The 18,224-nt window shown below is 39.7% G+C and overlaps 2 protein-coding genes across 4 annotated transcripts in view; one reads left to right on the top strand and one right to left on the bottom strand.

Moving 5' to 3' along the window:
• Positions 1-1,146, top strand: part of TMEM39A (transmembrane protein 39A) — a 30,769-nt gene extending 29,623 nt beyond the window's left edge. For both annotated transcript variants that reach the window (XM_027868131.1, XM_027868121.1), the window contains one exon: positions 749-1,146. In XM_027868131.1, coding sequence (XP_027723932.1) covers positions 749-982 — 234 coding nt within the window. In that variant the 3' untranslated portion in view covers positions 983-1,146. The remainder of the gene's footprint in view (positions 1-748) is intronic.
• A 6,670-nt stretch (positions 1,147-7,816) lies between these two features.
• ARHGAP31 (Rho GTPase activating protein 31) overlaps positions 7,817-18,224 on the bottom strand; it is a 175,621-nt gene continuing 165,213 nt past the window's right edge. For both annotated transcript variants that reach the window (XM_027866997.1, XM_027867002.1), the window contains exons 11-12: positions 17,214-17,512; positions 7,817-15,655 (exon numbers count right to left, since the gene is read on the bottom strand). In XM_027866997.1, the coding sequence (XP_027722798.1) occupies positions 13,199-15,655; positions 17,214-17,512 (2,756 nt within the window). In that variant the 3' untranslated portion in view covers positions 7,817-13,198. The remainder of the gene's footprint in view (positions 15,656-17,213; positions 17,513-18,224) is intronic.

The raw sequence follows: 18,224 nt of genomic DNA, 5'->3' as shown, positions 1-18,224 counted from the left end.
AATACTCTGTTACTGCCATATCACTTAGATTAAATACATGGAACCAGGAGGTTGGTGGGCAGAACTTGAAATCCTGCTTTATCTTCATTTCTTTCATCCTGGTTCTCTATACCCACCTGCTCTATAACGAGAAAATATACCAGAAATGTATAGTGCAAAGGGTCTAAGTCATAAGTAACTACAGGAAATAAAGAATACAATTAAATAAGGATTATATTAAATTTAAGTTTTCTTTTTCCTTGAAATTACCTAAAAAAATGTTGTGCTATGTAGAATTTTTACAAATTTCAATAAAAATATATATATGGTGCTCTTTAGGATTTAATATACTAAGATGTAATCTCCCTAACATTCTCATGGGGAACTGCCTGAGGGGGTGATTTTCTTTCTTTTTTCTTGAAGATATTGAAATAAGATTTAACAGGGAAATTCATTCTACCAGTATTGCTTGGGGAAAAAATCTCAAAGGGCATTGATTTTCATATTGAAGACCAGATTTAAAATGAAAGTGCTTTATAGCCAGTTCTGTGCCCAATCACATTTTTTTAGCATGTTCTCTGGTATTCCTAGAAACAGGAAATTAAGTGTTTTAGTTGTCCTAAATAATAATGAGACCTAATAGTTATTGCACATTTGATAAAGTATTAAATTAGCATAATATCATTAGAGAAACATTTCACTGAAGAGATTTTAGTCATTCTTATGTAGCATTTTTTCCCCAACTTTTTTTTTTTTTTTTTTTTTACAGTTTCTCTTTCATCGTCCATTAAGGCTGTTAAATTTGCTCATCCTCATTGAGGGAAGCGTTGTCTGCTACCAACTTTATTCCCTGCTTCGGTCAGAGAAATGGAATCACACACTTTCCATGGCTCTCATCCTCTTCTGCAACTACTACGTCTTATTTAAACTTCTCCGGGACCGAATAGTATTAGGCAGAGCATATTCCTACCCGCTCAACAGTTACGAACTCAAGGCAAATTAAGCTGCTTGTCCAACAGTGAGGGAAAACCCAGATAAAAATATTTTCATACAGTTCTATTTTTTTTTCTCTTAATGTTTATAAATATTTAAGATATTTTATATTTTGTATACTATGTGTTTTGAAAGGTGGGAAGGGTAAGGGCTATTAAATGTCTCCATAAACAAGGTGATGTGCTTTTTCCTGTGTTAATTGTTTCTGAGTATATGCGTATACAGGTAGTGAATACAGAGAAATTGATTGTGAAATGAAGTTCATTGTTTTAAAGTCACACTTTGTGTTTTAAGTTGAGCAATGGCTTTGCTATATTTGTTTACTTTCTCAATTCTCCTTACATAGAGACTCCCTTTACCTGAGATAAATAGAGCTTTCCTTTTGTGGATCCTTTTCTTTCTTCTCTGTGGTCAGCAGTGAAATCTTCAGAGGAGGATAGAGTAAGAGTCTTGAATAAATTACTAAATCAAGACAGCAATGAGAAAAATTCCTAGGACAAGTTTAGGGGCCCTATTCTACTGCATTCATTTGAAATATGCTCTTGAATAAGCTTCAGACTTCTATGTTAGTCTTTTTAACCTCTTCTCATTCCCATCATTTTTCATCCCAGGTTATCCTCATGTTACTGTTTAGCCAGTTGAAAAATCCATCATAATCTTAAATTGATAGTAGGAGCTAATTCGATTAATATTCAACTTTTGTGAAAGACGTATGGTACAGTATGGTATGGTGTGGTAGAAAGAATGCTGGTCAGAGATTCTGGAAATCTGGGTTCAGTTCTTGTCTATGCTCTAACTTTGTGACCTTGAGCAAGTCATATTACCTGTTTCCTCATTTGTAAAATGGGGGGAAAGCCTTAGATAGTAAGGGCACTTTTCTATTTTTTGTGGTCTTTTTAGCTCTAAATGTCTATGATTCCATATTCATTTATGTGAAACCTAAATTTAGGTGTAGTGTCCAACCTTCCGTGGTGTTATGAGTTCCATGGTCACATTCACTGTTGTGTCACTAATCACCCTCTTCCTTCTCACTAATTTATTTGTTCATTAACAAGTATTTGTAGAGAATCTACTATATATACCTTTTATTTGGTACTGTATAAGATAGAGAAATTTAAAAAAAATGATCCCCACTCTTGAGAATTTACATTCCAGCTTGGGAGGTAAGACGTATCACAAAACAAGAGAAAAACAAGTATAAGGTGAAATGAAATGAGTGATCAGCATGCAGTAGAGCTGATTGGAAAAAGTATTAGTCTCTTAGAGAAAATGAATAATGGACCTGGTTTGGTGGAGAAGGAATTGGAACCTAATTAGTGAAGGAGAAATAGTTTGAGTTTCTTTACCTCCTTGTATTCATAATCACATTCATATCACTATCTCCACATTTTTTTTCTTATGTGGACTAATTTTTATCATTCATGTCCTTTCTTCTCTTACATATATACATATATGTGTATGGATATAGTTCTGCTGAATCATCAATGACACATCAGATTTTTGTTCATCTAAGAATGATCTCTAAATTGTTGATCAGTCCAGAGCCTGCTTCAGAGCTAACATCTACACTTTTTTGGTACTGCTGATGAGAACAGCCACTCTAGTTAGAGGATTATAGATTAGGAGCTGCTCCCAAACAAAGAAAATGATTGTGTGTGTGTTGTGTGTATGTGTGTGTGTGTGTGTGTGTGTGTGTGTAAAACAAGTCTATACATAACTATATCACATATAGGAATCGTCAAGGCTGAATGATATTTCCATTCCCACACAGCAGACACCTGCAGTGAAAGAAAAATTAATATTCCATTATGTTCTCATTTGCATCTGTTCCCAAAGATAATTATTAAAGTGGTTGTACCTTATAGGGCCTTAGTAATTTTAAAACTATTTTTGTTTCATAGGTATGTTTGAATTTCACAACAATTTTACACTAGGAATCTTTGCCCAAATATACTATCTTTTGGTCAAGCTAGAAGAGCTAGAATACTTAGTGGGCTGTGATGCAGTTTGACTATGGGAGGGAAAATTGGTGAGTGAAGATGAGATAATTTAATGTCTGGCCCAGACTGTAAGTTGGTTAAAAGACTGAGGAAGACAATGACTCAATATTTTGGCTACATTGTATATCACCAAATCTCCAACAAGCATGTACTATGTCCCCAACTTTGCTAGGTGCTCTGGGGATGCAGAGACATAGTTGGGGAGATAGGCTCCGTGAGGGGTGTGTAACTTTACCCTTTGATACTTCTATATTTTAGTACATAATCTTTCTAAATTATTGTGACTGACAAACATATGTCACCCTTCTATCATCTTGATAATGAACTTTTCTAAACTATCAGATAAGATGACATAGCTAGTTCATCACCAGGTAGCACTGTCTGTAGATTGGAAGGACCTCCTTACCAATGCTTGCATGCTGGACATGACTTTCAGAAAACAAAGGTCACTTCCTTGTGATGGGTGAGACATTGCAATAGAATTTCGTTGGATATTTAGCCCACATAGAACTCAGATCCATATGTCCCCTTTAAAGTAGCCATCTTGATTGGTTATACCAAATTGGAATTAAAAGGAATCCAGAAATGTTTTGGGAAATGGCAATATCTTTGAAATTAGGACACCACTCTGCATGGATTATACATTGAGCTAGAGTAGACATGCCCTCTAAAAAGAAGGTAGAAAAAAGCAGATTGGGAGTAGACTGTGGTGGGGATCTTGAGGAAGCCCTGAGGAGATGGATGAATATCACTTTTTTGCCACTTTTAAGTAGATGGAGTATAAAAGTACCTCTTCACAGTGCCCTACCTGAGTACTAACCTACCAAGACCTTGAATTTCTATTAAAAATGTATTCCATTGGGGGCTGCTAGATGGCACAGTGGATAGAGTGCCAACTGTGGAGTCAGGAGCACCTGAGTTCAAATCTGGCCTCCGACACTTGATATTTGCTAGCTGTGTGACCCTGGGCAAGTCACTTAACCTCATTGCCACCCCCCCACCCACCCAATGCATTCCATTGAATCTTGAAAACTTGGGTTTTAATGGAATTCTTTTTTAAAATGCACATAATCCTGACCTCTAAGTCTGCACTTATTAACTAATCTCAAAGAGATTAGCTAACGGCAAAATTGAATGGGATGGAGGACACGTTGGAGAAAAATGACTCCTAGACAAATGAGAATTTCCCAAGTTTGCCCAGAGGTAACCCTAGTTGCTGAAGTAGAAAGCTTGAGAACATTGAAGGGAAATGACTGATCATTACATCTTAGAATTCATAGCTGAAAAAGAAAAACCAGGCAAAGTCTGACATGCACCTTAGACTTTGGAAGAACAGATTTCAGAATGGAAGGATAAATAGGCCCCCATGACCTAAATTTCTATGGATGAAGCTGGCCCAAATAGGATGGGAAAATTACTTGGAATATAACCAAAGGAGGTCAAGGACAGATCCTATACACACATATACAGCACTTTTGGTCGCAGAAATGTGAAATCATACTATATCGGTGAATGGTTAAACAAATTGGGCTGTGCGAATGTAATGGCATATGGTTGCAATGCAAGAAAGAACAAATATGAGGGGTTCAGAGAAACTTGGAAAGACATAAGGGTTGATACAGAGTGAAGAAAGCAGAGCCAAGAGAATATATGTAATTTATAATAGAGGATTTGCTGATCTTGACAAAGTTCTAAAATATTAAAGAATGTATTTGTCACCGTTTAGAGAGAAAAATGTGATCACTAAGAGCCAGCATGACTTCATCAAGAACATATGCCAGAATGATATCATTTCCTTTTTTTGATGTGGTTATTAAACTAGATTAGAGGAATGTTCTCTGTCTCTATCTCTTACATTTAAGCAAAGTAGTTGACAAAAGTCTCTCATGCTATCATTGTAAAGTGGAAAGGTGTGACCTAGATGGTAGCAAAGTTAGGCATATTGAAACTGGTTAAGTGACTGGACCCAGAAAATTGTTATTAGTGAAGTGATATTTAGGTCTTTGTGGGGAGAAGTCTTTAATGGAATGGCCCCATATTGGCCTGGTACTCAAAAAAATTAATGCTTGGCTGAAGGCAGATAGCGTATTTTTCAAATTTGTGGATAACACAAAGCTGGTGGGATGGCATACATCTTGGATGACGGGTTCTAAAACTATCTCACTTGGCCAAAATGATAAACCTAACCATACCGTATCAGTCAAACCTAATCACCTAATCATATAGAGATATATATAAAGCCTTAGACTTGGGTTAAAAAGGATTATCCTAACAAATATAGGATGCCATTAGGCATTGTGTGAAAAAGATATGGGGGTTTTGAGTGGACTACAAGGTAAATAGAAGTCAACAATATGACATGATAGCCAAAAAGCTAATAGTCTTCAGATCCATTAAGAGGCATAATGTTCAACCTGAAAGTGATAGTCCCACTATGTTTTTATCTAGAATATTGTGTTTAGTTCTGCTTATCACATTTTAGGAATGGGTGAAAAGGATGGTGACTACTGATCACTCTATAAGAAGACTGGTTGAAGAAACCGGATATTTATCATTGAGGGGAAGGGGCACAGATATAATAGCTGCCTTTGAATATTTGAAGGTCTGATCATATGGAAAAGGGATTTGTATTGCTTCACTCTAGAGAACAAAACTAGGAGCAGTGGGTTGGACAAAGCTTGATGTAAGGAAAAACTTCAAAAGAAAAAGAAAAGGGGCAACTAGGTGGTGCAGTGGATAGAGCACCCGCCCTGGATTCAGGAGGACCTGAGTTCAAATCCGGCCTCAGACACTTGACACTTACTAGCTGTGTGACCCTGGCAAGTCACTTAACCCCATTACCTAGCCAAAAAAAAAAAAAAAATTCCTGACAATTAGCACTGTTTCAGAGTTAACTGGGTTGTCCTGGGAGATAAGTGTATCCCCTTTCACCGGACGCCTTTAAGCAGAGACTATATGGCCATATGTCATTGCAGACAGGATTCAAAGAGGTTGCTTCCAACTCAAAGATTCTATGATTCTATAAGCATGAGGGACTTACTTGGATCCTGAGTCGTAGGTATTGCCACACTTCAGATTCATCCATTGAGAACTGGAAGTGCTGGACGATCCTTACGTGTAGACAGTAGCATTTCCCCCAGCCCCTTGCATGCACATGCAGACCATCTGATTTTACAATCTTTATCTTAAGATTAGTATGTGAACCTCCACTAAGGTTATATTGCATAGTGTGGAGGTGCCTCTGGGTTCTTGAAGATTATGTCAGAAGAACACAAGCTCTGATAGGTCCTATCAAGATGGAAGAACTTCTAGTGTAGACATGATGATATAACTCATCTGAGGACCAGTTTTGCCAAGTTGGAAGGGGCTTATCACTAGGTTGGCCACAGGGTGATTAATGTTTTGTTTTGCTACAGCAACTCTCAAAGACCATCTACTAAGTTAGGATTTACCATCTAGGTTTGTCAAGAGAGTTGCCACATTGCTGAAATCACACGTCTTTGGCATGACATCAGTTTTAAAACAACCGCTTGGCAACCTTTTTGTTCCCAACTCTACACACAAAGGCTGGCTAATTTCTGGTCTAGAAAACTCTTTCCTTGAGGAAGTTCAGGGCTTGACTTATCTGCAAATCATTCACAGTCCAAAATAACTTGGGAAAATTTAGTAATGTAGAAGTAGAGTCCAAAGGGGATTAGGTGGGCTTCAGTTAAGGTCTAGAGTAGCCTAAAAGATAGACTGTACCTAGCTCTGGGCTCATGAAAAAGTGAAATTGAGCTCAGTTAAGGCCAAGAATATTGCTAGTCTGGCCAATATGAGAAATTATATAAAGATTGTCAGTTATCTTCTGATAGTTGTAAAGTTATGATCTTATAATAATCATGGGACAGGATTCATCTCAGGGGTGGGAGTTGTCATAAGACTTTCCTTGGAAATATATGTTCCTGTGTATCTTTAACTTTTTCTAGACTGCCTTGTTTTTGGAGAGAACATTCTTTGTCAGCATCAAAAAGGACTGCCTATTGGGGTGAATCTGGTCCATGTTAATGCAGTTTCTTCAACTTTTTCAATCCAGAAGTTTGTTCTGGAAGGCAGTACATAGTGCTGTTATTATGTAAAGCCACAACTCTATGTTAACCTGTCAATGCCCTTTGACCTCCATTTTTTTTTTTAATTAGGTCTCCCTATCTCACCCAAGCTGGAAGTGTAACAGCCATTCATGCACCTTGATCTGTATGGGAACTTTGACCTGCTCCATTTCCAACCTGGGCCATTTCACACCTCCTTAGCCAACCTGGTGGTTCCTCAGTCCTGGGGCTCACCATACTAGTACCAAACTTATTGCAGACACTCGAATGGCTTAACCTACTGCAGCTCAGAACTCCAGAGCTTGTGATCCACCAGCCTCAGCCTCCTCAGTAGCAGAGATTACAGACATGCACAATTAAGCCCAGCCCTTCTACCTCCACTTTAAATAGTGAGCCTGAAACTGGGTCCAAAACTAAGTATGGTTTAATGAAGAGTGAAAGGTGGCTTCTTCCTGAATACCAGTAACTAGCTGTGTGGCCTTGGGCAAGCCACTTCCCCTGAGCTGTTTCCCATCTGTAAAATGGAGGTGGAGGAGTAGGAATTAGATTTAAATGATCTCTAGGGGCCTTTCTGTCCTAATACTTTGTGATCCAGTACCCAATACAGTGCCATACTAACATTATTCCAATGTCAACCCTGACATAAAACTCCAGTGCCAGCATCAAAACCAACACTATCCCATTCCCAAACCTCACCCCAACCTCAGAAATTACCCTCAATAAAGCCCAAGCAATCCAAAATCATGACCCTGAAAATGCATAGGGGATGCTTCTTTATTCTGTCATTGACATAATTAAGTTCTAATGAGTATCCCAATGTCTCCTCATGTTCATTTTCCCAGCACAAACACTATACTTTAAAATATTTATTAGTATAAATTTTGGAAGCATAACAATTATCTTTAATTACACATTATATGTTTCTCTGAATATGTTTAATGTCATATTTATTCATACATTTTATTTTAAATCAGAAAAAATATTTTGATTATACTTTGGAAAACAAGTTTGTGGATTTCAGCACACAACTGAAATCCTGTGGCTTTCTAATAGAAACCTTTGGAAAAGTGCTTCACCTTGCAAAATCATAAATGAGGAAGTACTATGGTGCTAAATTACAGCAAAGCCTTGTAACTCATCCAATAACACACATTCCAATACCATGGTGGTTCTTCATGGACTTCCTATACTTACCCTCCCTCACTTCATTAGAAAAGTAACCCTCACTCACACTTCCCTTCTTACTATCAAGAAATACTGATTGTTGTGTGCTTGGGGACACACTGGGATAATCCCTAATTATGTGCTTTCTGAAATGGTAGAGCTCCCAGCTAATCAATCCTCATCCCTAGACTGTCACTTCCATGTTTAGACAGTTGCTCACTTCCTTCTCTGTCCCTTAGTTGCTAAAATTGGGTTGTATTGAGTTGGGTGAGGGCTAGTTATTGTTCTTTCTCAGCCAAGAGATTGTTCTGCCCTATTTTTCCCCCTGATCCTCAAAGTATCTGGAATTACCCTTCTGGGAACACATCACTCTAAGCTTCAAGGCATCATCTGAGAGACTAGGCAATAATACAGTACATGACTCTCATCTAGCTAGGTTGAGTCATACATCTAACCAAGATCTTCCACTCCAATTCCAAACATGTAAATTTGGTGTTCAGTAGTGTCCCTTCATGTAGGAGACTCCAAGACACATGTAGACATTTCCTGCTCCCCACCATCCCTCCCCCTTTACGCAATTTGGGCTAGTTTTTCTGATTCTGTCATATAAGAAACAATAGAAATAAATACAATTATCTAATATGTTAGAATTGAAAATCCATCATTGAAGAATCACATGTGAACTTGCCCATTTTCAGATAAAAACAGTCCCTGTGTTGGCACTGGTGCCAATAGAATGTTAAGAGGTTCTCAGCACATTGGATAGACCCTTTTATGGAGTATTTTCTCCATTATCTGGAGAAAATGGAAAAAATCATGCAGAATGAGAAGGCACAGATGGTTATCTAATCTGATGACACTTCATTTGGTATTGAATGTTCTCAAAATGGTATTCCAACTTTGGCGGGAACCACACAGCCTTTGGAAAATACCTATCTGGAAATGGGTGAGCATGGAGAGTAACATTACGTAAGCAACATTGCCCTCTCTTCAATCCCAGTTTCTTTATTCAGTGTTTCTAGTTCATATGAGCTCTGTCTTAATTGCCAGTCTTTTTTGTTCATAATATGGAGTTACATAAGAAATTAATAAATCTTTTTAATAAATATTGATGAAACTCTGAGAATATCTTTTACATAGTAGGCACTTAATGTTTACTGTTGCTGCTGCTAATTTGATGCTTGGATTTTTAATGTCCTTAGCAATATTTTTACTCAGACTTCACCATAGCTTAAACCAGGCTGCCTGCCTTCCTTCCTATTCAAATGAATCAAACTAAAAGTCAAAACTTCCATCTCCATTTGAATTCTTTTCCATTTGAATAGATAGATATCTTTAATCTAGTTTATTTTGACAAGATCATCAAGTCTTGGCCTACTATAGCCATTCTGTGACTAAATTCAACTGCTTCTCTACTTATGACATGTTTGAATGGGATAAAATTTGTATCAGTTGACTTCAAATGATTTGGGGAATTCCCAAAGGAATTGGTATTACCAATTTCTCTTTAGCATGAAAACAAGTCTATATTGCTATAGTGTCTTCCTAATATAGCCACACTGTGAAATGGCCCAGTATCAGAACTTCCCCAGTCACAGATGGCCAGCCCTGACTTGCTTCTACTCTCAGAGGATCTAAATTTCAGTGCATGAACTAAGTGAACGAATGGGAAAACCCAAGGTATTTTTCCTCATTGGACAATGACATCAGATGGGTCACTTTTTACTCTGCGGTTTCAATGTGTTACAGTAAGCCTCGGAGGGGTTTGCTTCATCATTTACAAGTATTGAAAGGATTTCTTTTAGTACCTGCATATACAGCAGTGCCTGAGAAAATCTTCACGAAATTTAGGGTCTATTTCTCCAGGAATCAAATAGAAGACCAAAGAAGGTATCACTCTTTTTTGGCAATTGTTCATCAGAAAATTACTGATAGAATAAGTTTCTCAAATTCTAGCAGGGGCATTCTGAGGAGAAGTCAGCATTCAAAGCCTGTGGAATTTGACTGACTTGGGAAGGACAGTAGAGAATATTCCTGTTTGTCCCTAGACAAATTCCAATGTGTATTTTGAGAACTTCCACTTAAGCTCTTGAAGATGCTTCTTTAAACATAGTGTCAGAATCTAAAAATCAAACTGAAGACATGTGTGCATATGTATACACGTGTCTGTATGTATGATGTGCATGTATATACATGCATATATGAAATCAAACACTGAGCACTGAAAATTTAGTCACTTATTAATAGGCAACCCAATGGCTTTTCAATGTAATAGCAATATAACAAAAATATACTCTAGTGTGTTACAATTAAGAATTCCAAATATCCATAATATATTTTAAATATCCCTTTACTGAGCTCAGGTTTTCTGACTATGAAGCAAAATGCTGATGCTTTCATCATTTAATTCTAATTGTGTTCTAACATGTAGTTCATAAGGGAGAGCTGATGGCAGAATGGTCCATAGCAAAGAGCAGTTGACAAGAGCCTAGGGATTGAGTTGTGTCTCATAAACTCAATTTTTTTTCAAGGGTGGAAATCCTTCACTTGCATGGACACTAGCTCCATTTTCCTCCCTCTTGGCTTTCATTGCATGGTCCCTAAAAACTGAAAACTGTCTCAAGTTGCTGAATGAAGGCATGGAGCCAGTTCACTTTCATTCAGTCAGTGAACAAGCATTTATTAAATATCTGCAGTGTGCTAGACATTGGGGACAGAAAGAAAGGCCAAAGACAGCCCTTACTCTCTCTCTCTCTCGTTGGAAACTACTCCAACATTTGAAATTCTTGGACATCAAATTCAGAATTTCACCCCAATTATTTTTAATTAATGTAACTCCAGAATAACATTATATGCCAGTCACACCCATTCCTACAGGTCAATTTTTAAGGAGATCCTCTTGCCTTACTGCTTAAATATCCACCTCCCCTGCTGTGCTCAGCTGCCATTTTTTATTGCCTCTGTTAGGAATGTATTAAAACCAACCAAAGAGCTTTAACCTCTTTGTTCAACCTGTTTCCCCTGACATTTAGAACTCTTCCCCCAAACCAACTGACACAATACTTCCTACCCAGTGACCTGTCAGAAACCTGTGATCAAGAAAGCAGTCCAAAAAAATTTCTGATTTATTAGGGAGAAAGTGAAAGTTCTAGTCTTGGGTTCTCTCACTTGCGAGCTGTATGACTTTAGGCAAATCACTTTGTTTCTTTGGGCCTTGTTTTTCACCCATAAAATGAGAGGCTTGAACTAGGTGATTTCTAATGTCCCTTCTTGTGCCATCATTTTGGAATTTATAAATGAATGAAGTGGAATGTCATCAAGCCAGGGTAAGGTAACATCTCTGCCCAATTCTTCTTGGGTGGCTGAACCTGAGCAGAGTATTAGATTTAGCCAGGATTTGACCTGAAAAGAGGATGGCAAGGGCAGAGAGATGACAGAGGCTACTAGGAAAAGCATCACCAATACGGTCACATCTCCATTTGACCTTCAAACAGGAAAGTTTCCTTTATTGGGGCAGCAAAGCAAATGAACTGGTATATAAGTTGTCTTATGTGGGATTGAAGCTGGAATGCTTTTTTCAAAAACCTAGCTCCAGATCATGCTTGTGTGGTTTTCTTGCATCCGATAAGAAAGGAGGAACAGTTGGGGCTAGAGGAATGTCAGGCTAGATTCTTCCTTAAGTATCTGGAGAAAGTAGACTAAGGAGCATGTATGAGCATAAGGATGAATGGAGAGAGAAGGGCTCTCCCAAATCTATCCATGAGAACTGAGAAGGCAGGGAGAAAGGAGGTGATTTGTTGGCTACAATTAAAATGTATCTTCTGTAGGGATGGCTCTTACCTTGGGATAGATGGGGGGCTGGAGGGAACCTCCTTACTAGCCACTGTCTCCCTTCTCCATCCTTCCCCCCAAGAACGAGCACTTTCAGGGAGGAGGGGATAAGGAGGAATCTATCCCCACTTAGCTAAAAAATACTGGCATCATCCCATATTTTCTATGCAGGCAATTTATATATTATAACAAATTCTTTTACTCTGACATTTGAAAGAAGATTTGGAGGGAAGCAAAATAGCTCCAATTTAACACTGTAGTGCCCCCAAATAAAAAGAGCATCCATCATTATCATAGCCCTCAATGTCTTTCTCGAGTTATTGGGTATGTAAATGAGAAAGGCAGGCAAATTCACACATTGCTAAATACAAATGAGAAAAAGTCTCTTCCTAATTGGTGTCAATCACAGGATTTGTTATTGTGGGTTTTTGTTTTCTATGCTGTACTTTTAGCCAGTAGCACCAGCTTGGTGGCATGCACAGATATGGGACCACCAAGGAAAAAATATATTTGTTAATCCACCTGCCTGAATTTCTAAGGGCACAGTAGGTTTATATTTCCAAATCTACTCTCTTTTCTGATAGCAGAATTTTATAAAGCATATTAGAAAAAGTTACTAAAGAAGCAAGAGCTTTAAAAAGCATTAAATAATATGAAGGAAAAGAAGAAACCAGAAACCTCAGAAACAATGTCTTCTGATACAGGAAAAAGATTTTTCTTTGTTGCAAAGGGCATTATTATGGCCAACTCTCAATAGTATTAGATAAAGATAGCGTGGATGAATAAACGCAATTCACAGATAATTTCCAAATTGCATTTTAGTCATCTCTCTCACTGAACATGTTTCCCTTCAGCTACTAATAAGCAGGAAAATAGACTGAATTGAATTTCATCTTTGTCTTTCCACAGAGCACCTCAATGCTGTTAGTAAATATTAACGAGCACCTGAATTGCCTCAAGATTGCCAGTACAATGGCTAAAAAAGGGAAACAAAAAGCCTGGAAAATCCCAAAGCTGGCTAACTTTCCTCTGGAATAAAAGAGTTAGCCATAAAATAATACCCAGGCAAATCTTAACAGAGCCCTGTAGTCTTTTAAGACAGAGTAAAAGGTTCTAAGTGAAAGAGTGGTAGGTAAGCTGATGTCATTCTATTTGCCTCCCACTTCTTCCATCCAGAATCACTGATCTCCTCTGGGGCTGGTAAAAGCAACTGGTTGACGTCTCTAGTCTCTGGCCATTCTTAGGGATAGTCATTTTGTTCCTAAGTGTGACTCCTTCAGAGGTCACCCATGTGTTCTCAGCCAGCTCACCACAAATGATACCAGAAGAAATTGTTTGGGTGGGGCTTCTGATAGGGGAAAGTAAGACCCTGGAGTCTGAAGAGGAAGATGGGTGATCCATGATAGGGAAGGGAGGGCTAAACAAGATTAGGCTTTGAGGTCTTCCCGGTCTTGATCTGTGGAAAGGTTTGGAAACCCCAGACGACCGCTCAATTTTTGAAGAAAGTGGATTGTCTCCTGATGGTTCTGTTTCTGATGTACGTTTCCTGCAGGGTACTGAAGCATCCTGGGAGGAGAGGAGGCAAGACACGCATGGATCTGGAGAAAGGGTGTGGTCATCAGACACAAAAGATGTGGAGTCCATCTGGATGGAATCGTTTCCCTTTCCTTCTGGGTTTGTGTTCTCCTCTCTAGGTCTCCCAAGGGAAGGAGGTGAGTCATCCCCAGCAGACTTTGGAGGTGTCTCGCCAGTTGGGCTGGCCTCTGCTTTGGCCTTCTGTACAGGGGGAAGTACATCTTCCCCTGTGTTCTGAGCCTGGAGTGGCTGTGGAATCTGAGTGTATTGAATCTTAGGTGGTATGACGGGCACAGCCCTGGCCTGGCACATTTTGACCATGAAGGAAGTTCTCACTGCTGATACACTCACAGGGGCAGAATTACGGCGGCCTGTTAAGGCATGAGTAACCATGTCTAGGTCCTGGGGACCACAGTGAACTCTCCAGGGGTCTGCTTTACTGTGAGGTGAGGTCATGCAGATGGGGGACCATGGGTAGTTGGGATCTTTCGTTTTAGCTTCTCCTTGGTCATACAGTTGGCTTCCAGGTGAACTGAGTGAAGTCACATTCTCAAACCTAAAGAAGTCATTTACGAGAGGTACACAGTCCAGGTTGAGGGAAGAGGGTCTATTCTTCCCTTTAGGCAGCACACAGTCATTATTCTTTAGCTGTAACTTGGGGGGAGGAAGCAACTCACCTTTGGTAACAAGAGGCATTCCAGGGCTGGCCTTGTCCTGAACTCTGGATGGACAATTTTCCCTAACATTCTCTGATGCTGAGCCACAGCTACCTTGTTGATTCACGGGCATTGAAGGGTCTGGCTGAAGGTTTTCTTGATCTACTTTTGTTTCTTTCTCTGTAAAGCAGACAGGACTGGTTCTTACTGTTTTGGATTGTATGTCTCTCCCTGAATTCATGCCAAGGGCATCTTCTGTTCCCTCTGGCTCTGAGAGCTCTTTGAAATGTCTTGGTGCCTTCTTTTCCCATTCACCTTTTTCTCTGTTGGGTGGCAGCAGCTGTAAAGGGTCAAAAGCCATTAATGATCCCAGACTGACACAGCTACTCGATGAAGGGAATGGATGAGTCCACTGGTTTCTCATGGTAGTTTCACTGTCTAAGGAATGACTCTGAACAAAACTGGGTCTACGGGGGAGCCTCTTCTCTCTTTGATTTTGCAGGAGGAGCTCTTGTGGGCGAGTTTCCTGAATATCTTTCAGTGTTGGGGAATGAAGAGGGCTTGTGACCCACTGGTGGTCCTCCCAGGGCTCTACCATTTCTAAACTCTGTGGTGCAATGTCAGTGGAGGCGTCTTCTTCATCATAGTCAAAAGTGTCCTGCATTAGACTGGCTCTATCCCTCTCTCTAAGTGGCAAGCTCCCAAATTCCCTTAGTTGACCTTCTCCCCCCGAAGCCAATTTCTCTGTCTTCTCCTTGGGACTTTGCTTTTCCCCCTGTTCTGAGACCACTTCTTCCCGCTGATAAAAGCTGCCGGGATCACTGGGACTGTCTGCAGCCTGGGTCTGGTCTGAATGACAATTTGTTCCCATAGCCTCTGAAGTTTCTTTTCTCTCAGGGCTATTGGTCACAGAGTCTTCTTTCTGAAGAGTTTGCTCTAGAGGCGGGGGAGGTGGAAGTAGATTCCCTGAGCTGCCCATTAAGAGACTGTCCTGTGGAGAAGCAGAGTCCCCCTGCCTACTCGGCTCAGACAACAGCTTGGTTGCCTGTTCAGTCCGCTGGTGGCTGTGAAGCTGCTCTGGGTCTCCTCGAGCTCCAGGCATGGGGATAGCAGCACCCTCTGGAGGTGGGACCTGACTGGTTTTATCTGTAGTCTCTTCCATGGGGACCGCAGACAGGTTGGAGTCATCAGAGAAGTCCCTTGTCCAAGGGGAAAGGGTGGTCTTTGGACTTGAAATGAGAATTGGTTGGCTTGTGCTGATATCTGGGGCAGTTGATGGTAGAGCCTGGAACTCTTCCTCAGACTCAATGATTTTCAACTCTTGTTGAATCTCAGGCCACATCAGGGCACTCGAAGAGTCATCTTCATCCTGAAATATATCACAAATCCCTTTATCTGATTAGCAGGTTTTTTTTTTTCAGTTCTTATATTCATGCATTTATTCACTCACTCATTCATTCAGCAAACATTGTGTCCTTACTATGTGCAAGACACTTGCTAGATACTGGGGGTACAAAGACAAAAATGAAATAGTCCCTGTCCTTAAGAAGGTTACATTCTACAGGAAATTCACCAGGGCTTCTACTGGACGTCAGGGAAACTGAAGTAATAGCTAGTTTGTGAACATTCTGATACCAAGTACATCCCTGGGTTCCTCCAAATAAATGCCCTCATTAGTAAATGGATGATGAATTTATAAACATATCTCACTTAAGTATAACTTATACCAAATAAGACTGTAACAGCCACAGTTTGGAATTCTAATTGCCTGAGCCTTTGACTTATTTTACTAGTAAACTCTCCTGTCTTTCCCCACAGTGTGGTCAAGATTCTAGTTTTCCCTTCTTCTTTCTATCCCTTACTCCACTCAACAAACCTCAAAGCCCAAAGGCTCTTTTAGAATTGGGGAAATCTAGTTAGGGTTTGGGAAAGTTTTTAATTTTTAAAAAATTTCCCTACTCCTATTGAAAAATAGTTCAGTGTAGAATTTTTGCAAGCCAGTGTTTCCCTCATTGTTGTTCAGTCATTTTCAGTTGTGTCAGACTCTTTGTGATCCCATTGGGGGTTTTCTTGGCAAAGATACTTGAGTGGTTTGCCATTCCACCTAGCTACCCTGTGTTTCCTAGCATCTCTCAAACACTGCTTCTAAATGGCTTCTGCCATTCATGAAACACTTATTACATTCTACAATGTAAGTTAGATAATTGGGCTCGTAGATACTCATAGATGGAGAAAAGGACTCTTGGTAGAGTGAAAAGATTTATTGGAATGGAGACAGGAGACCTGGGTTTGTTGGTTTTTTTTTTAAAGCTCTGGCTGTGCCACTGAGTAACTGTGTATTTTGAGGCAAGTCACTCAATCCCTCTGGGCCTCAGTTGTATAATTTGTAAAAATGAGGAAGTTCGACCACGTGATCTCCATGGTCCCTTCTGGCCCTAGCTATCAAAAATTTTCTAATTCTTTTTGGTTTGTTTCTCATAATCTTAACTTTTTTTTTTGTTTTGATCTTAAATACCAAATAAAGTGCATAGTTTCATATACACTGTATAACAGAAGTTTGTACATGAAACTGAAAATCCCTCATGTGACTTTGTTATTCTTTTTTTAAGTATATGAAAAATTCAACATGTAACTGTGATGCTGTTCTGATTGTCTGGGATCTCTTCTAGCCTTAAAAGAGATATTTTCAACTAGAGTAAGAACACTTTAGAAAATAGGGCAGGGGGAGGAAGGCTCTCGAGGTTAAACTAGCCATTGCTGCCACCTCACCATTTCTTTTTTTTTGGCTAGGCAATGGGGGTAAGTGACTTGCCCACAGTCACACAGCTAGTAAGCATCAAGTATCTGAGGCCGTATTTGAACTCAGGTCCTCCTGACTCCAGGGCCAGTGTGCTATCTACTGCACCACCTAGCTGCCCCCACCTTACCGTTGCTGAAAGGAACATAGCATCTTCTTTTTTATCCCTGGAGCTCTCCTGCTGAGCACTGAGCTCACTCTGGTGGCTTTCATTGATCTTTGTGGCTTCCTCTGAATCCTGTCTCTTCTCTAGTGTGGTTGAAAATGGCAAACTTGCTGAGATGGTAGAGACTTCTTTCTCTCTAGGGTGGGTACTTGGCTCTGGGGAATGATTACAGCTGCATTCCACTGCCCTCTCCTTTTCAGGCATTGGTTTGGGGTCTTCCAGAGATTCAGACTTTATGGTTCTTAGTTTCTGAGGTACAGGAGCTGTGGTAGAAATAGAAATGAATGATTAGTTAACTCGTTGATTAAATGACTTGGTTTCTTTCCTAAAAAGCTCACGGCACAGGGATTGTTGGGAGAATATAGCTCTCCGATCTACAAGAACTGAGAGTTGTCTCCAGTGATTTCACTTTCTCTCTTGCGCCCAATTTGTGGTCCCCTTAAACTACCTAGAATTGAGCAGTCATTTTCTGCCCGTCTCTTTTCTTAAGAGATGCTCTCAGAACCTTCAGTAATGCTAGAGACATTAGGATAGTGACAGGGACTTGTCTCCTACAGTGGTCTTACACAATGCCTTGCATAAAACAAAAGGCCAAGAATATTTTTTGTCCACTGACTGATTTACTAATTCCTACAGCTTTTCACCCTGATGGCTTCCTAGCTTTGGAGAACTCATAACTCAGGGAAAAGGGGCAAAAATATGTTCCTCATACATGAGCCAAGGAAAACATTCCAAGATACTCAGGAACCTCGTTTTATGAAATAAATGTGTTCAGAAAACTTGCATGTAAAACTATTGTTGTCAGTAAACAGAAGAGAGGTATGGATGTTAATCTAGTTTTGGATCTTAAGCAACAGAAATACAGCCATGTTTACCTATAATCTAACTACAGGGGTTATTAATAACATAAAAACCACCTGGGGAATACACACACACACACACACACACACACACACACACACACACACACACACA

Source organism: Vombatus ursinus, unplaced genomic scaffold, assembly GCF_900497805.2.
Source record: "Vombatus ursinus unplaced genomic scaffold, bare-nosed wombat genome assembly UNPS02001419.1, whole genome shotgun sequence".
NCBI lineage: Eukaryota > Metazoa > Chordata > Mammalia > Diprotodontia > Vombatidae > Vombatus > Vombatus ursinus.
The sequence above is the reverse complement of the archived record's forward strand: the minus strand, read 5'-3'. Positions and strand labels throughout refer to the sequence as shown.